This window comes from Mercenaria mercenaria, chromosome 2 (genome assembly GCF_021730395.1).
Source record: "Mercenaria mercenaria strain notata chromosome 2, MADL_Memer_1, whole genome shotgun sequence".
Lineage (NCBI taxonomy): Eukaryota > Metazoa > Mollusca > Bivalvia > Venerida > Veneridae > Mercenaria > Mercenaria mercenaria.
In genome coordinates this window covers 3,448,147-3,463,915 of record NC_069362.1, presented here as the reverse complement: position 1 = coordinate 3,463,915, position 15,769 = coordinate 3,448,147, and the positions used below count along the sequence as shown (strand labels likewise).

The 15,769-nt window shown below is 34.7% G+C and overlaps 1 protein-coding gene across 1 annotated transcript in view; it reads left to right on the top strand.

Annotated features, from left to right (window-relative positions):
* The window catches only part of LOC123563048 (suppressor of SWI4 1 homolog), a 41,999-nt gene that overhangs the window by 574 nt on the left and 25,656 nt on the right, over positions 1–15,769 (top strand). The window contains exons 2-4 of the mRNA XM_045355614.2: positions 7,974–8,135; positions 9,542–9,865; positions 14,552–14,628. Of these exons, the coding sequence (XP_045211549.2) occupies positions 7,974–8,135; positions 9,542–9,865; positions 14,552–14,628 (563 nt within the window). The remainder of the gene's footprint in view (positions 1–7,973; positions 8,136–9,541; positions 9,866–14,551; positions 14,629–15,769) is intronic.

Below are 15,769 nucleotides of genomic sequence, written 5' to 3'. Positions count from 1 at the left end.
TGTTGTTATGTTATAAATGAAATTGTTACAACTGCATGAGGACAAAGGGATAATGGATCATAAAACAAGATGTTTGTAAACAATTATTTTTTAAGCATCTAAAGTTTAATTGCACAATAATTAAATAATGTGGAAAAAGTTATAACTATTATATTCAACCACTAATTTTCTTAGTATCCTAGTGTATGTATACTGTCTGTCTCTGTGAATAGTGTGTTGGATTGTTATTTGTTTAAATATCGGTGCTTTTATAAGATAACGTTTTTATGGAGTATCCTTGCATTAATTACTTTTAAGTGTAGAAACGAAGTCAGACCGCGTCAACATGCCATTGCCTGCGACTCATATGGCAGCTGGCAACACAGAACCTGTGACACGGGTAAGTTATATTCATATTATTATTATTATTATTATTGATTTCTTGAATTACTAGACTTCAGTAAACAATATCTTTTGCGGAATACTTATCATATTCCGAATTGTCTAACTACTTTTTTGGCAAATATGTAATTTTCTGGCTGAACTATACATCATATAAAATTATAGATATATACATTATTTAAGGAACAAAAAGGCCCATTACATAGAGTTATACAGTTTGTATGTTTACATTCTATTAGCTGACCAAAATCTGATTAACTACTTTTTACCATTTAATAATATTTTTATTTTATTTTATAAAATATTGTAAAATCTGGTCAGAAAGAAATAAACAATATACAGATCATAATCACATTATGAAAGCAAACAAATTCAAATATACAAGTAATCAATGCATTGTCAAGTTAATCCAATCAGAGGAGATAATGTGTTATCAGTAGGTGTTAATTCAATCAAGAGATTCTGTATATTGAATGGAATGAGAAATAAATAAAAAATATTTATTTTAAAGTACCAGAATTAAAAAGAAATAATGGGTCGTTCCATGAGTAAACCTGTATTAGTGACCAAAAAAAATCAAAATTAAGATAACAAAATATTCATTAAGAACATTCTTTTATCTTTAAAATCTTAAAATTTGAAGTAATTATCTTAAAGTATAGGTCCATGCACAATCTGACTAAAGTACTTGATCTTCTAAACGAAGATCTGAGAACGACCCATTCACATTCGTCTTCTGTATATTTTGGATTTCCATTATTGCTATTTTTATGTTATCCAATCAGATGACTTGTTCGATTGCCAAAGGATAAGAAAAATATGCGGTTATTCCAGGACTCGAACCCGGGACCCCTCGCTTACAAAGCAAGTGGTCTACCGACTGAGCTAACCGGCTATCTGATACATTACCACATAAGAATTGTAAATATCAAAAGTCAATGCTACATGTAGATTTGCAAGATGTTGTAAGCTAGCCTCTGATTGGCTAGCGAAAGAGCCTTCAGAACGAGGCAATGAATAGGTCGTTTTCAGATCCTATGCGTAGCGTAATAGGAGATGTACTTTAGTCAGATTGGGTCCATGCATTGGCCAGAGTATTCGCAACTTTGGACAGGTGATTATGTTCATGAATGCTATTAGTATTTCACTGCCTTGATAAAAAAATTTATGAATTTTATAAGACTCTTCTCTTCCAGCAACAGCATGATAAGAGATTTTTTTCGGAAAATTATATATAGTTTGTGTAAAAAGGTATTATTATTTATAGTTTGTGTAAAAATGTATTACCATTCTTTTCAGTAATATCATTCTCTTACTATATTTTTTCAGTTACTTATGCATAATTTGTCATTTCTATCTCCTATAAATGTTTCTTATGTCTTTTACAGCTACCGTGCAGGGGGTATGTCTGCAAGTTCCTTGCTAAAAAAGATGAGCACCATTTACAAACCCAGGCTCACTACAACAGTTCACGAGGAGGAATAATTGTGATAAAAACATTAACTAGCATAGGAGTGGATTTGACTTCTTGATATTGTGTAGCTGGAACACTTTGAATTATTATATTGTGAATTTGACTTCTTGGTGTAGAACAGTGAATGAATAGTGCGATATGTGATTTTTACTTAATAACTATGCAGTTGTGACTGTTCTGATGTTTTATTAGTGTTTTATAAATAAAGTTATAACTCTGATCAGGATTTTTGTTCATTCTACACAAATTTAGATTGTATAGAAGAAAAGATTTTCCCTTCATAAATGTTCACACCTTATTACTGGTGATTAATGGGTTTATAACACCTACTAATATTAGGCCCTCAGCACAATTAATGCACAACCATGTATAGTTGATAGGTGTTGATGCATTAATTTAGGTGTTAATAAATCATAAAATTTTGTGTATTATCAAAACATAATCAATAAGTTTCAAACCCTTTAAAAGATATGAATTAATTAAAAAGAATTAATAGATCTAATACAAAAAAAATTAGGGGACGTTTTGACCAAATTCTAAACTGAATGGGGGACGTTTTGACCAAAATGGGGGGTGTTTTGACCAGGGGACGTTTTGACTAGGGGACGTTTTGACTTGATACCGCTGAAGATGGTAGACTTATTCAAAGTTATTGTACATGTATATTTTTAACGTTATATTGCTGGCTTTCGTCTTTTATTGAACAATCTTCAAAAATTAGAAAATGGACATTGATGAATACACTTTCATGTAGACAAGCTTACTGCTTTTTAATTTCTGACTTTTGCAGCTGCAGCCACAGTTTGACTGTCACAATATAAAACGTCGGATTAGTTCGACTAACTTTCATGAATTTGTACATTGAATTGACTACACAGCAAATCTACCAAGAGTATTGCTGCACTGAATACATGGAGTCCACACGCATATAAACTTCAAGTGGAAATGGTACAGCGGCACGCAGCACGCTTTACCACCAACAGAAACCATAACACCAGCAGTGTCACCAGCATGTTGGAAGAGCTACAATTGGAAACACTCAAATGACGCCGCCAGAAACACCAACTGACAATGCTCTACTGCATAGTAAACCACCTTGTTGATATAGATGCTGACAAATATCTGACACTGAGAAAGATCATGCCATGACACAAGCATAGTACTGGTTTCGTGCCACATCCTACATCTACAGAAAATTCTCAAGTTTAGCTTCTTCCCACGCACTATACCGCTATGGAACGATTACCAGCAGCTGTTGCTGAGGCCCCCTCTTTGGCATCTTTAAAAATGGACTCTCCCACCTGACCTTCTAAGGGGACATCCTCCCCAGTTATGAATTAAGCGTTCGTATGAAGGACTTGAGTTATGTCGGCAGGGTCTTGTGCCCTGGTACTGCCAAGGAAGCCGAATTGGTCTTGTCCTGTCTCCTGATGGACATGAAAAGTAACTGGGTACAGTTCCTCGCAGTTCTAACTTTCGCCTGTCTGCAACCAATCTTGACCAGACTTAACTTCTAGCTTTCACTATTTGCAGTTTTCTTACACTTTCTCTTTTTGGCGTAACAATGTTGATGTAGATGTAGAGCAGCCATGCAAATAATTTCTTAGGGACAACTTAGGGTGTTCCTTATCGCCGTATATTAAATCGTAAAAAATTTAGGCCAATGTATGATTAAATCACAATTCATCGCTGTTTTAGTAAAACATTGAGTAAGTGTTGATACGTTAAAGTATATATGCATATGGCTTTATAAGCTTTTCATGTGCAAAAATAAAAATTATACTGAATGTACCTGTTTTTCTTCAATTTTTCAATTTGCAATAATATCGACAAATGAAATTAAATAAAAGCTTATCATATTTAACTGCACTTCCCTCGTTAGACATTATTTGTCACATGTCACTTGTGTGTGCTTTCAAATGTACTGATAAATTGTTAATCAATAGGTGTGATAATCCAATCAAACTCTATCAGGACTAATCAGAGACATGTGTTTGTTACGCCGCATATAATATTCAAAGGATATTAATTGTGCTATGGCAATGAACGCAGTAAACGTTTTTATATTTATATATTAAACATGATATAATTCTTTTGAAAACTGATTTTTCAAAATATATTTTCTTCTTAAACATGTTAAATTATCAAATTAATTCTGAGGAAATGATTCAATTAGTTCCAATAATAAACATATGGCCGGTCCTTTACGATCAGCACGGTATATGCACTGACATGTGTTTTGTGTATAATTCATTTAAAAATCAAATATTGATGGTTTTTCTTCTCAATTTATTTTCTTTTTTATTTGTTATACGAAATCTGAAGAAATAATTAAATAATTTCCAATAATAAACATGTGGCATGTCCCTTTCGATCATGTTATGTCCTTTCCGATCAGCGCGGTTTATGCCACTCGTATTTTGTCTATAATTCATTTAAAAATCGGAAATTGCTATTTTATAATTACTGTTTATTTTCATTTTTATTTGTTAAATGAAAAATGAAGAAACAATAATTTCAAATAATAAACATGTGGCAAGCCCTTTCCGATCATGTTAAGCCCTTTCCGATCAGCGCAGTTATGTCATAACCTGTACAGGGCACTAGACAACTTTTGGGGACAGGTACCCATACCCTCAGGAAGGGGAATTTTTCGACATTTTAAGACGAAAAGGGGAAGTTAAGCCATGTATCTACTTTTCACACTTATTAATACTGTTTTCAATCATTCCTAACTGATGTGACTATATTGCAACAGTAATCTTCCTTAGAGGTACTATATAATTATTTATTAAAAGAAAGAGTTCATATCTATTTGTGTCAAACAACCTATCATCAGGGGAATTTTTTTCTGAGAAAGGGGAAAAAAACATATTATTTTAGGAGGGGAATGGTACCCATATTCGGCCCCAAAAATGGCCAAACGAGTGCCCAGCCGTATTTTGTCTATAAATTGAATATAGCTATTTTTTTATCATAAATTATTTTCTTTTTTCATTTTTTTTGCTCAGGTGAGTTTTTCTGATCGCTCAATGTCCGGCGTCCGGCATCTGTCTGTCGCCTGTCTGTCAACATTTAGCTTGTGTATGCGATAGAGGCTGTATTTTTCAACTGATCTTCATGAAATTTGGTCAGAATGATAACCTTGATGAAATCTAGGCCCAGTTTGAAAATGGGTCATCTGGGATAAAAAACTAGGTCAAATCAAAGAAAAACCTCATGTATGCGATAGAGGCTGTATTTTTCAATTTATCTTCATGAATTTTAGTCAGAATAATCACCTTCATAAAATCTAGGCAGAGTTCGAAAATGGGTCACCTGGGGTCAAAAACTAGGTCACTAGGTCAAATCAAAGAAAAACTTTGTGTATGCGATAGAGACTGTATTTTTCACTAAGTCTTCATGAATTTTGGTCAGAATGATGACCTTGATAAAATCTAGGCCTAATTCGAAAATGGGTCATCTGGGGTCAAAAACTACGGTAGGTCACTAGATCAAATCAAAGAAAAAACTTGTGTATGCGATAAAGGCTGTATTTTTCAATTAATCTTTATGAATTTTGGTCAGAATGATTGCCCAGATAAAATCTAGGTCAAGTTTGAATATGAGTCATCTGGGGTCAAAAATTAGGTCACTAGGTCAAATCAAAGAAAAACCTTGTGTATGCAATAGAGGCTGTATTTTTCAAATGATCTTCATGAAATTAAGTCAGAATAATTGCCTTGATGAAATCTAGGTCAATTCTTAAAATGGGTTATCTTGGATCAAAAAGTAGGTCACTAAGTCAAATCAAAGAAAAACCTTGTGTATGCAATAGAGGCTGTATTTTTCAACTGATCTTCATGAAATTTGGTCAGAATGATTGCCTTGATGAATCTAGGTCAAGTTCAAATGTGGGTCATCTGGGTTTAAAAACTAGGTCAAATCAAGGCAAAACCTTTTGTATGCTATAGGGGCTGCATTTTACACTGGATTTTCATAAAATTTAGTCAGAATGGTTGCCTTGATGAAATCTAGGTCAAGTTCGAATATGGGCTGTCTGGGGTCAAAAACTAGGTCACTAGTTCAAATCAAAGAAAAACCTTGTGTATGCGATAGAGGCAGTATTTTTCAATTGATCTTCATGAAATTTGGACAGAATGATAGCCTTGATGAAATCTAGGACAATTTGAATATGGATCATCTGGGGTCAAAAACTAGGTCACTAGGTCAAATCAAAGAAAATACTTGTTTATACTCAAGGTTTTTGCTCTAATTTTAATGATAATGAAATCGCTAGGTCAAACATGTTTACACTGTTGTGGTGTGTTATGGTGTGTTTCTCAGGTGAGCGACCTAGGGCCATCTTGGCCCTGTTGTTGTGATTTACCTTTTTATTTCACCGTATCAACTCACTTATATCATATTGGCCGACATTCGGTTATGTTATCAGTAAATGTTTAGCATGTCATTATTGTCATTGGTGTGTTTAAATGGTGTGTTTATAAATTCTTAAAATAAGGTCGCTAATGATTTTTTTTTTTTTGTACCGGTATTTAATATATTGAGAAAACATTTTTGATAGTTGATGTCAGTTGTCGCCGATCTTTTAAATTCAGGTCTTTCGATAATGTAATTATCTTTCACATTCAGTATATGCTGCCTTGGAATAAAGAACTCATATGTTCAAACAGACAATTAGAACCAATCATTATCAAGATTATTGACTATTAAACAAATTGACTGAGAAATTATGAAGTAATTAATTAATCAAAGACGCACATAGAGGTGTGAAAGAGATGACCACTTAAAATAATCACTTAAAAAAGGCGCATGAAAGGATCAAACGCTGATATGTTCAGTAGAGCCGCATCATTTAATGTACTTTGATGCTCTTTGTTTTGCCCTTTTGTTCTTTAATGTTTCTTTTAAGAATGAATCACAGTATCTCTAATATGTATTGAGTACTTTTTAGAAGGTATAAAAACTTATGTTAGTAGTGTCATTTGTGTCAAATAAAACAAAACAAGAAAATTTTAACTGCCAAACTTTGATAAAACACTTCTGCATTGATCATGCTCGCAAGCATAAAATTTACAGTTGATTATTTAGGGCCTATTATTTAGGATAATATACAATGTCATGTCTTTTCCTTTCTGTCCGTCCGTTGGTGTGTCAACACAAAACAAGAAACCTTTAATAAATCACTTCTGCATTAATCACGTTCGCAAGAGTAAAATCATTTATGGCATTTTAAGATACAATGTCATGTCTGTCTGTTTTGATAATGACAATCTGATCATTCGTTGATACAAAGCTATAAAAATAAAAATATATTTTATACTTCTTTGGTTGATAACATTTATAACGAAATGTCGGCCCATATGATATGAGTGCATGAATATGGCGAAATAAACATTTAAATCAATCACAAATAGTAAATAATAAATCACAAGAAATATAATTCATTTAACTTATATAATGATCCTTTATAATACAGTTTATTAAAGCTGGCTACCTTGACTTACATCTTCATATACGATAATTTTTTATTATTTTTTTTATGTATATATAGAGCTGGCTACCTAGCCACTGCCTAAATTTAATATACTATCCTGCATGATCCTCGTATAATATTGTGTGGATTCTGGATCCTGATTTCCATGTGAATGAGAAAAATGTTTTAATGTTGTGACCATAAGGCAACATTATATCATTGGAACATGCAGCTAACTTACGGTGCGAGAATTAATAGAATTATTTACAATATGATCACATAATCTGAACAACAGAACCAAAAAATATATAATAAGACATAACAGTTAAACTTGACAGGTATCAGCCTTTAGTCTGATGGCTCTAAGTGGTTTTGCCTTTGCGGCCAGTGCAGACCAAGATCAGCTTGCATGTCCATGATTACACTGTTCGCTATTCAGTCAGTAAATTTTCAGTGAATATCACTTTGAATAATAAATGGTACTGCACAAATTGAATGATTGACCAGTCCATTTTAAAGAATTTAGCAGGGTAAATGTTATATTGGCTGATATAACCTTATTTAGATTTTTAAAATTTTAACGTACATTATCATGATTATAGCCACCTGTTTTGTTATATACACAAACAAATATGGTTCCAGGGTAAGAAGAAGAAGACGTCTCAGATTGACAATCAGGAGCTGAGTTATAAGGATGCTCCACATTCTTTTGTTTTCCATCGAGGTCATGTGGGTCGAAATGTGAAACAACTTGTCAATGATACAAAAAATGTCATGGAACCCTTTACAGCAAAAAATCTCCAGGTTTGTTAACCACCGTATTTATTCTGTTGATTTCCGTTAGCTCAGTAGTGTTTGAGCTGCTGGCTAACAGTTTTCAGATACATGTAAATTTGGTTTCTTTTGGTATGTAAGATACAATGGATTAATCAATGACATTACTGATTACAGTCAACATCGTACTTGCAACCACCTCTATTAAGTGTTTTTAGCTCGATTATTTGGAGAATAGGGGAGCTATCCTACTTGCCCTGGCGTTGGCATGAGCGTCACACAAATGTTAAAGTTTGCGTACCATCCCAAATATTTTCAAAGTCCATTGAGATATTGCTTTCATATTTTGCATACTTGTTAACCATCATGACCCCAGTCTGTAAAAAGGAGGAGGCAACTCTATCAAACATTTTGACTGAATTATGGCCCCTTTTCGACTTAGCATAAATGTTAAAGTTTGCGTACCACCCCAAATATTTTCAAAGTCTATTGAGATATTGCTTTCATATTTTGCATACTTGTTTACCATCATAACCCCAGTCTGTAATAAAAATTTTGATGCACTTTCCCTATACCTCAGTTATTACTAAATGGATTTGATTCAAACTTAAAATAGTTATTCAACATCATCACTCACATCATATCATTATGACAAAAGGGCCATAACTCTTGCACCAATATTTCATGAATTATCCCCCCTCATTACTTGAATTTCAGGTTAAAGTTTTGATACACTTTCACTTTATCTCGGTTATTACTAAATGGATTTGATTCAAACTTAAAGTAGTTGTTCCACCTTATCACCCACATCATATGACACAAGGTGCATAACTCTGGAACCAAAATTTCATGAATTACCCTTTTACTTAGAAGTTAAAAGTTAATTTTGATGTATTTTCACTTTATCTCAGTTATTACGAAATGCATTTGATTCAAACTTGAAGAACTTTTGAACATTAAATGAATGGGAATTTTACTTGTTCGTTAGGATTAAATTTTATGGATTAACTCAACCACGAAATCTACGAAAATTAGTCCCCCATGAATATTAATGATTTCACAGTAGTTGTTCCACATAATCACCCACATAATATGACACAAGGTGCATAACTCTTGCACCAATATTTTATGAATTATGCCCCCTTTTTGCTTAGAATTATACTTAGTGTTTTGATACACTTTATCTTTACGTCTCTTTTTATTTTACTTAATATTTTTGACACAGACTCAAGCTATTGTGCAATATCTTCATCCACTGTTGGAGTCATTAAACACTCCAGTGACAGCTCCAGTTTCCTCAGATGTGCCCAGTTTCACTATCCAGCATCGAAATAGTCGAGCGCGCTGTCTCCTGTGACAGCTCTTGTTTACCTCAGCAACATCAGTACTTATGTGTGCTGTTTCTACTGATGGGGTTTTGTTAACTATTTTTTCAGGTTCGGAAGAAGAATGTGATGAAGGATTTTGTGAGTGTAGCAGGACTTTTACATGTGTCACATTTTATCATGTATACTAAAACAGATGTTGGTGTATACCTAAGATTGTGCAGACTTCCTCGTGGTCCTACATTGACATTCAAGGTCCATAACTACTGCCTCAGTAAAGATGTCATTTCGTCACTACGTAAACCAAATCTTGAACAGATCCAGTATCTGCATCATCCACTTCTTGTAATGAACAACTTTAGTGGTGGCGGGAACCATGTTAAACTAATGGCGACCATGTTCCAGAATATGTTTCCTTCTATAAATGTTCATAAGGTGAGTACAACATCAAGGCTACTACATTAACTGAAGTAAAGTTTGTTGTTTCGAGTGAGAGAAAAATAAGATATGAAGAGCGCCAATTTATTGTTAAAATAATGAAGTGTTTGCACATGTGCTACCAGAATAATGAGGCATTTGCAGGCGCAACTTTGTTTAATGTTTTTTATACAACCAATTTTTATATGACGTATTATGTTATGACGTTGTTGTCCGTCTGTCTGTCCGTCCGTCCGTTAGTAATTTCGTGTCAGCTCTGTAACTCTTTAGCCCCTTGAAAGATTTCGAAAAAATTTGACACAAATGTTCATCACATTGAGGTGACATGCAGAGCGCATCTTTTAGATGGCTTGCTTCAAGGTCAAGGTCACTTTTAAGGGTGAAAGGTCATATGACTTTGTTTCTTGTCCTCTCTGTAACTCTTGAACTGCTTGAATGATTTTAAAGAAACTTGGCACAAATGTTCAACACATCGAGACGACATGCAGAGCGCATGTTTTAGGATGGCTCCCTTCAAGGTCAAGGTCATATTTAGAGGTCAAAGGTCATACCTTTGGGCGTATATTGCTCTGCATTGCGGTGCTCTTGTTTCCTTTTATTATGCCTGTGAAATTGGACATAATTTATTCAATCACCCTCAGTGGGAGGGCAGGTGGACGACATCCACTAAAGTAGACTTCAGCTGTTCTTATCCAGTGTTCACCAAACTTGGTTACAAGGTTTATTGGCATAATATTTCAGTCATGTTAGGTAATCAGCTGGATTGTCCCAGAGAGTCTGTAGTTATGGCTAGTGAATTACATGTACAGTGTTTGCTTTTTAACTAGAGTAGTTCTTATTCAATGTTCACAAAACTTGGTCATATTGTTTATAGGTATAATATCTCTGTCTTGACATTGACAGTGTCCACATAAAAACTTAAGCATTCACCAAACTTTAAACATTTATAGGCATATTGTCCTGGCCAGATCGATAGTCTTTCTTGCCTTTGAATGTGCTCAGTAAGTATAAAGGTCAAAAGTACTTTATTGTGACTAGTGTATATTGTGACAGTTTGCCACTGTCATTCTTGTTGTTTCTTGTTTTTTTCTAGGTTTTCTTTTTAGCTCACATGTCACAAAGTGACAAGGTGAGCTTTTGTGATCGCGCAGCGTCTGTCGCCTGTCTGTCAGTCCATGCGTCCATAAGCTTTTGCTTGTGACCACTCTAGAGGTCACATTTTTCAATGGATCTTCATGAAAATTAGTCAGAATGTTCACTTTGATGATATCTAGGTCAAGTTCAAAACTGGGTCGTGTGCGGTCAAAAACTAGGTCAGTAGATTATATAATAAAAAAACATTGTGACCTCTCTAGAGACCATATTTTTCATGGGATCTGTATGAAAGTTAGTCTGAATGTTCATCTTGATGATATCTAGGTCAGGTTTGAAACTGGGTCAACTGCGGTCAAAAACTAGGTCAGTAGGTCTAAAAATAGAAAAAACCTTATGACCTCTCTAGAGGCCATACTTTTGAATGGATCTTCATGAAAATTGGTCGGAATGTTCACCTTGATGATATCTAGATCAAATTGGAAACTGGATCAATTGCCTTCAGTAACTAGGTCAGTAGGTCAAATAATAAGAAAACCTTGTGACCTCTCTCGAGGCCATATTTTTCATGGGATCTGTATGAAAGTTGGTCTGAATGTTCATCTTGATGATATCTAGGTCTGGTTTGAAACTGGGTGAACTGCGGTCAAAAACTAGGTCAGTAGGTCTAAAAATAGAAAAACCTTTTGACCTCTCTAGAGGCCATATTTTTCAATGGATCTTCATAAAAATTGGTCTGAATGTTCACCCTGATGATACCTAGGTAAAATCTGAAACTGGGTCACTCGCGGTCAATAACTAGGTCAGTAGGTATAAAAATAGAAAAAGCCTTATGACCTCTCTAGAAGCTATATTTTTCATGAGATCTTCATAAAATTGGTGAGAATATTCACGTTGATGATATCTAGGTCAGGTTCAGAACTGGGTCACATGCCTTCAAAAACTAGGTCATTAGATCAAATAATAGAAAAACCTTGTGAGCTTTCTAGAGGCCATATTTTTCAATGGATCTTCATGAAAATTGGTCAGAATTTTTATCTTGATGATATCTAAGTTTAAAACTGGGTCACATGAGCTCAAAAACTAGGTCACTATGTTAAATAATAGAAAAAACGACTTCATACTCAGTTCAAAACTGGGTCATGTGGGGACAGGTGAGCGATTCATGACCATCATGGTCCTCGTGTTTTACGATGAGGTGGCCTTTCCATGATCCTGTACAGAAAGTGACCAAACATAACAGAGTCATCTTAATTTTTACTTTTAGGGATTTTTCTAGACCTCTAAAAAGGGCAGGGTGCTGCTAAAAAGGGGCAAGGTGCATTTTGCGCGTTGCGTACCTTTGTCTACGAAAATCATAAGGTAGATTTCCATGGTTTCTGTTGTAATGTCTACATTGAAAGGTACAACAGAAAGATTTGAAATGAATCTGAATGTCAGGAAAAACATTAATACCTGTTTGTCTATATAACATGCTTATCATTTATAAATACGTGCAGTTTGTTTATGTTTGCATACATTATTTTTTGTTTGGAAAGTTTTCTTGATTAGAAATATCCCATAAAGATACTATGGCATAATTTAAAAATTCTGGTGCAAATCTGTCATTATTAATACATTCATTATATTACTGTTCAAAAAACGTTCCGTTGATACTCGTGTATAAATGCACATTCTTTTTTTTAACCCGGAACACACCCCCCCCCACCCCCACAATCGTGGGTGCATATTATACAAAGGTGTAGACAATTTTCCAACTACAAATTTAACAAAATAGCATTGTTTACGATTTTTGCCATTTTGGTAAAGGGAAACTACTCTACAGGCTGACTGTCGGTGTGTGTCATAACTTCGTATCGATTGACAATTATCTGGGATGATATTTTGACAGATGATTGATGGGCAGTTCGTTTAGAAATACTTGATTAATGGCCAAAAGGGGCGGTGCTAAAAGGGCAAAGGGGCGCTGAAGAAAGGCAAAAGGGCGGCGATTTCGGGCAGAAGGGCGGTGCTAAAAATGGGCAGGGCGCTGCGCCCTGCTATTCCGCTCTAGAAAAGTTCCCTAAGTTGACCCCTAGTTTATTGTGCTATGGGAGCAGGCATATTGGAAAATCGACATAACATCATTTAGCATTAAAGTCTCTTGGGAAAAATGAAAAAAAGTGAATTTTTTTTTTTAATTGAAAAATATGTCTTAAGATGTTGATGTACAGAATGTAAAAATGCTTTTTGGACAACTTTACCACCATCAATAACTCAGAAGTAAGGTAAATGTATTCGGTGGGACAGACGTTAGTAAGACCTGTTTTAAACGACTGCTTGAGACTGCTTAGCTCAGAATACCATTCTGTTTTGTATCAAAAATCAGTATTAATTGTTCGATGGCCTGGTTGGTTAGGATGGATGACTAATACATGTATCATTTGCCCATCTGTTTTGGTGTGCTATGAAATCCACATAAAGATTCTTTGGAAGCATAGAATGCAGCCAAGCAAAATAATAGATGACTCAATTTGATTGAGTCTGTTCATGAGAGGTTCCAGTAATGAAATGTGCAAAACCCCTCACACTCCTAGCATTGGTTTAACAGGCCTGGGGTTTTTCAGGACTGGTCCTGATTTCAGGCGTTTGGCTGCCAGAATTTTTCTGTATAATTATATGGAAAAAAACACTTTTAAGGCTTTAGAATGTAGATTTTCAGGCTTTTGCTTCTTGACAGAATCACAGGCCTGTTTAAGCAGAACTGTTTTATTCAGATACATTGAATGGACTCTATGATCCCAAAGGTATAAGCATTACCAGGGTTGAAGTCTTTTAAGTAATTATTTCATGCCCAGCTGGTATTCGAAGTTGTCTTTTTGAGTGTTGATGGTTCTGTCCAGATACACACCTGTGCTTGAAATGCATATTGTAATTTTACTTTTATTTGAATTCTAAAAACTGATATTATGCCTTTGTTTATAATGTACTTGCCATTTTTTTTATGAACAAAGACTATACTTATTTCTTGTCAGGTACTATTTTCCATAATGGTTTTCTCATATATTTGTCAATGGTTTGAATATTAATTGGCTTAGAAGAAAATAATATAGCATTAATTGTATTTATTGCCTCCCTTCATGATTCTAACTTTGTAAGTTCATGTGCAAAGTAGTGCTTTGTAATCATTTGAATATGCGTATCATCTTTTTGGACAGATGCTTTGTATGTTTTTAACATAAAATTGAAAGCCTTTAGAAAGTGTCACACTTTTAACCGGAATCCACCTAAAAACCTGAATACACTGGAATACGTTATATGTGTGACCGTTTTGGAACTTTAATGCAAACAAATCAATCCCAGCAACTATTAGTGAGGTATTCCAGATGTTGAGCATACCATATAAGTGAAAAAAAGAAAGTTTAACATTATGTTATATAAATAAGTTTTTTGTTCAAAGTAGCATGTATGTACAAAATTAGTGTGTGTAAAGTAACAGGTATGCCACAATATGATATTTTCCAAGTGTAGATCAGTAGTGTAAATTGGAAGTATTATATTGATATCATTCTATCTATGCTAACAGTAATTCTATTAACTGACTGATTTCAGGTGAAGTTAAATGATGTGAAGAGATGTGTTCTAGTCAGCTTTGATACAGAGACAAACTTGATTGACTTCAGACATTAGTAAGTTTTTTGTTTCATGGGTGGCACTACCTACTAGGCTAGCGTGTTCAAATTATTGTACCCCCCGACAACAAAGTTGTAAGGGGGGGCATACTGGTTTCAGGTTGTCTGTCTGTCTGTCCATCCGTCTGTCTGTCTGTCCGTCTGTCCGTAGACGCAATCTTGTGCGCTCCATCTCTCCTTATCCCCTTGACAGAATTTAATGAAACTTCACACAAGTGATCAGTACCAACAGTAGTTGTGCATGGGGCATGTTAGGTTCTTTTAGAAAAAACATTTGCAGAGTTATGGGACTTTGTTTTTTTGTTACTATACTATATACATAGACACAATCTTGTGCGCACCATCTCTCCTCATCCCCTTGACACAATTTAATGAAACTTCACACAAGTGATCAGTACCAACAGTAGTTGTGCATGGGACATGTTAGGTTCTTTTAGAAAAAAAAATTGCAGAGTTATGGGACTTTGTTTTTTTGTTACAATACTATATACATAGACACAATCTTGTGCGCACCATCTCTCCTGATCCCCTTGAAACAATTTAATGAAACTTCACACAAGTGATCAGTAACAACAGTAGTTGTGCATGGGGCATGTTAGGTTCTTTCAGAAAAAAAATTTGCAGAGTTATGGGACTTTGTTTTTTTGTTACTATACTTTATACATAGACACAATCTTGTGCACACCATCTCTCCTGGTCCCCTTGACACAATTTAATGAAACTTCACACAAGTGATCAGTATCAACAGTAGTTGTGCATGGGGCATGTTAGGTTCTTTCAGCGACAAAAATTGCAGAGTTATGGGACTTTGTTTCTTGTTAACATACTATGTACATACAGTCTGCATATGCAATCTTGTGCATGCCTAATCTACCAAACCCTTACACACAATTTAATGAAACTTCACACAAGTGATCAGTACCAACCCTAGTTGTGCATGGTGCATGTTACATTCTTTTAGATAAATATTCTGCATAGTTATGGGACTTTGTTTTTTGTTACTTTACTGTATACATACAGTCTATATACATACAGTCCACGTAATTATGCAATCTTGTGTGCGTCAAATTGCAGTGTACTGTGTCAGTGCATGCGGGGGGTACATTCATCACCTTTAGTGATAGCTCTAGTTCTGATT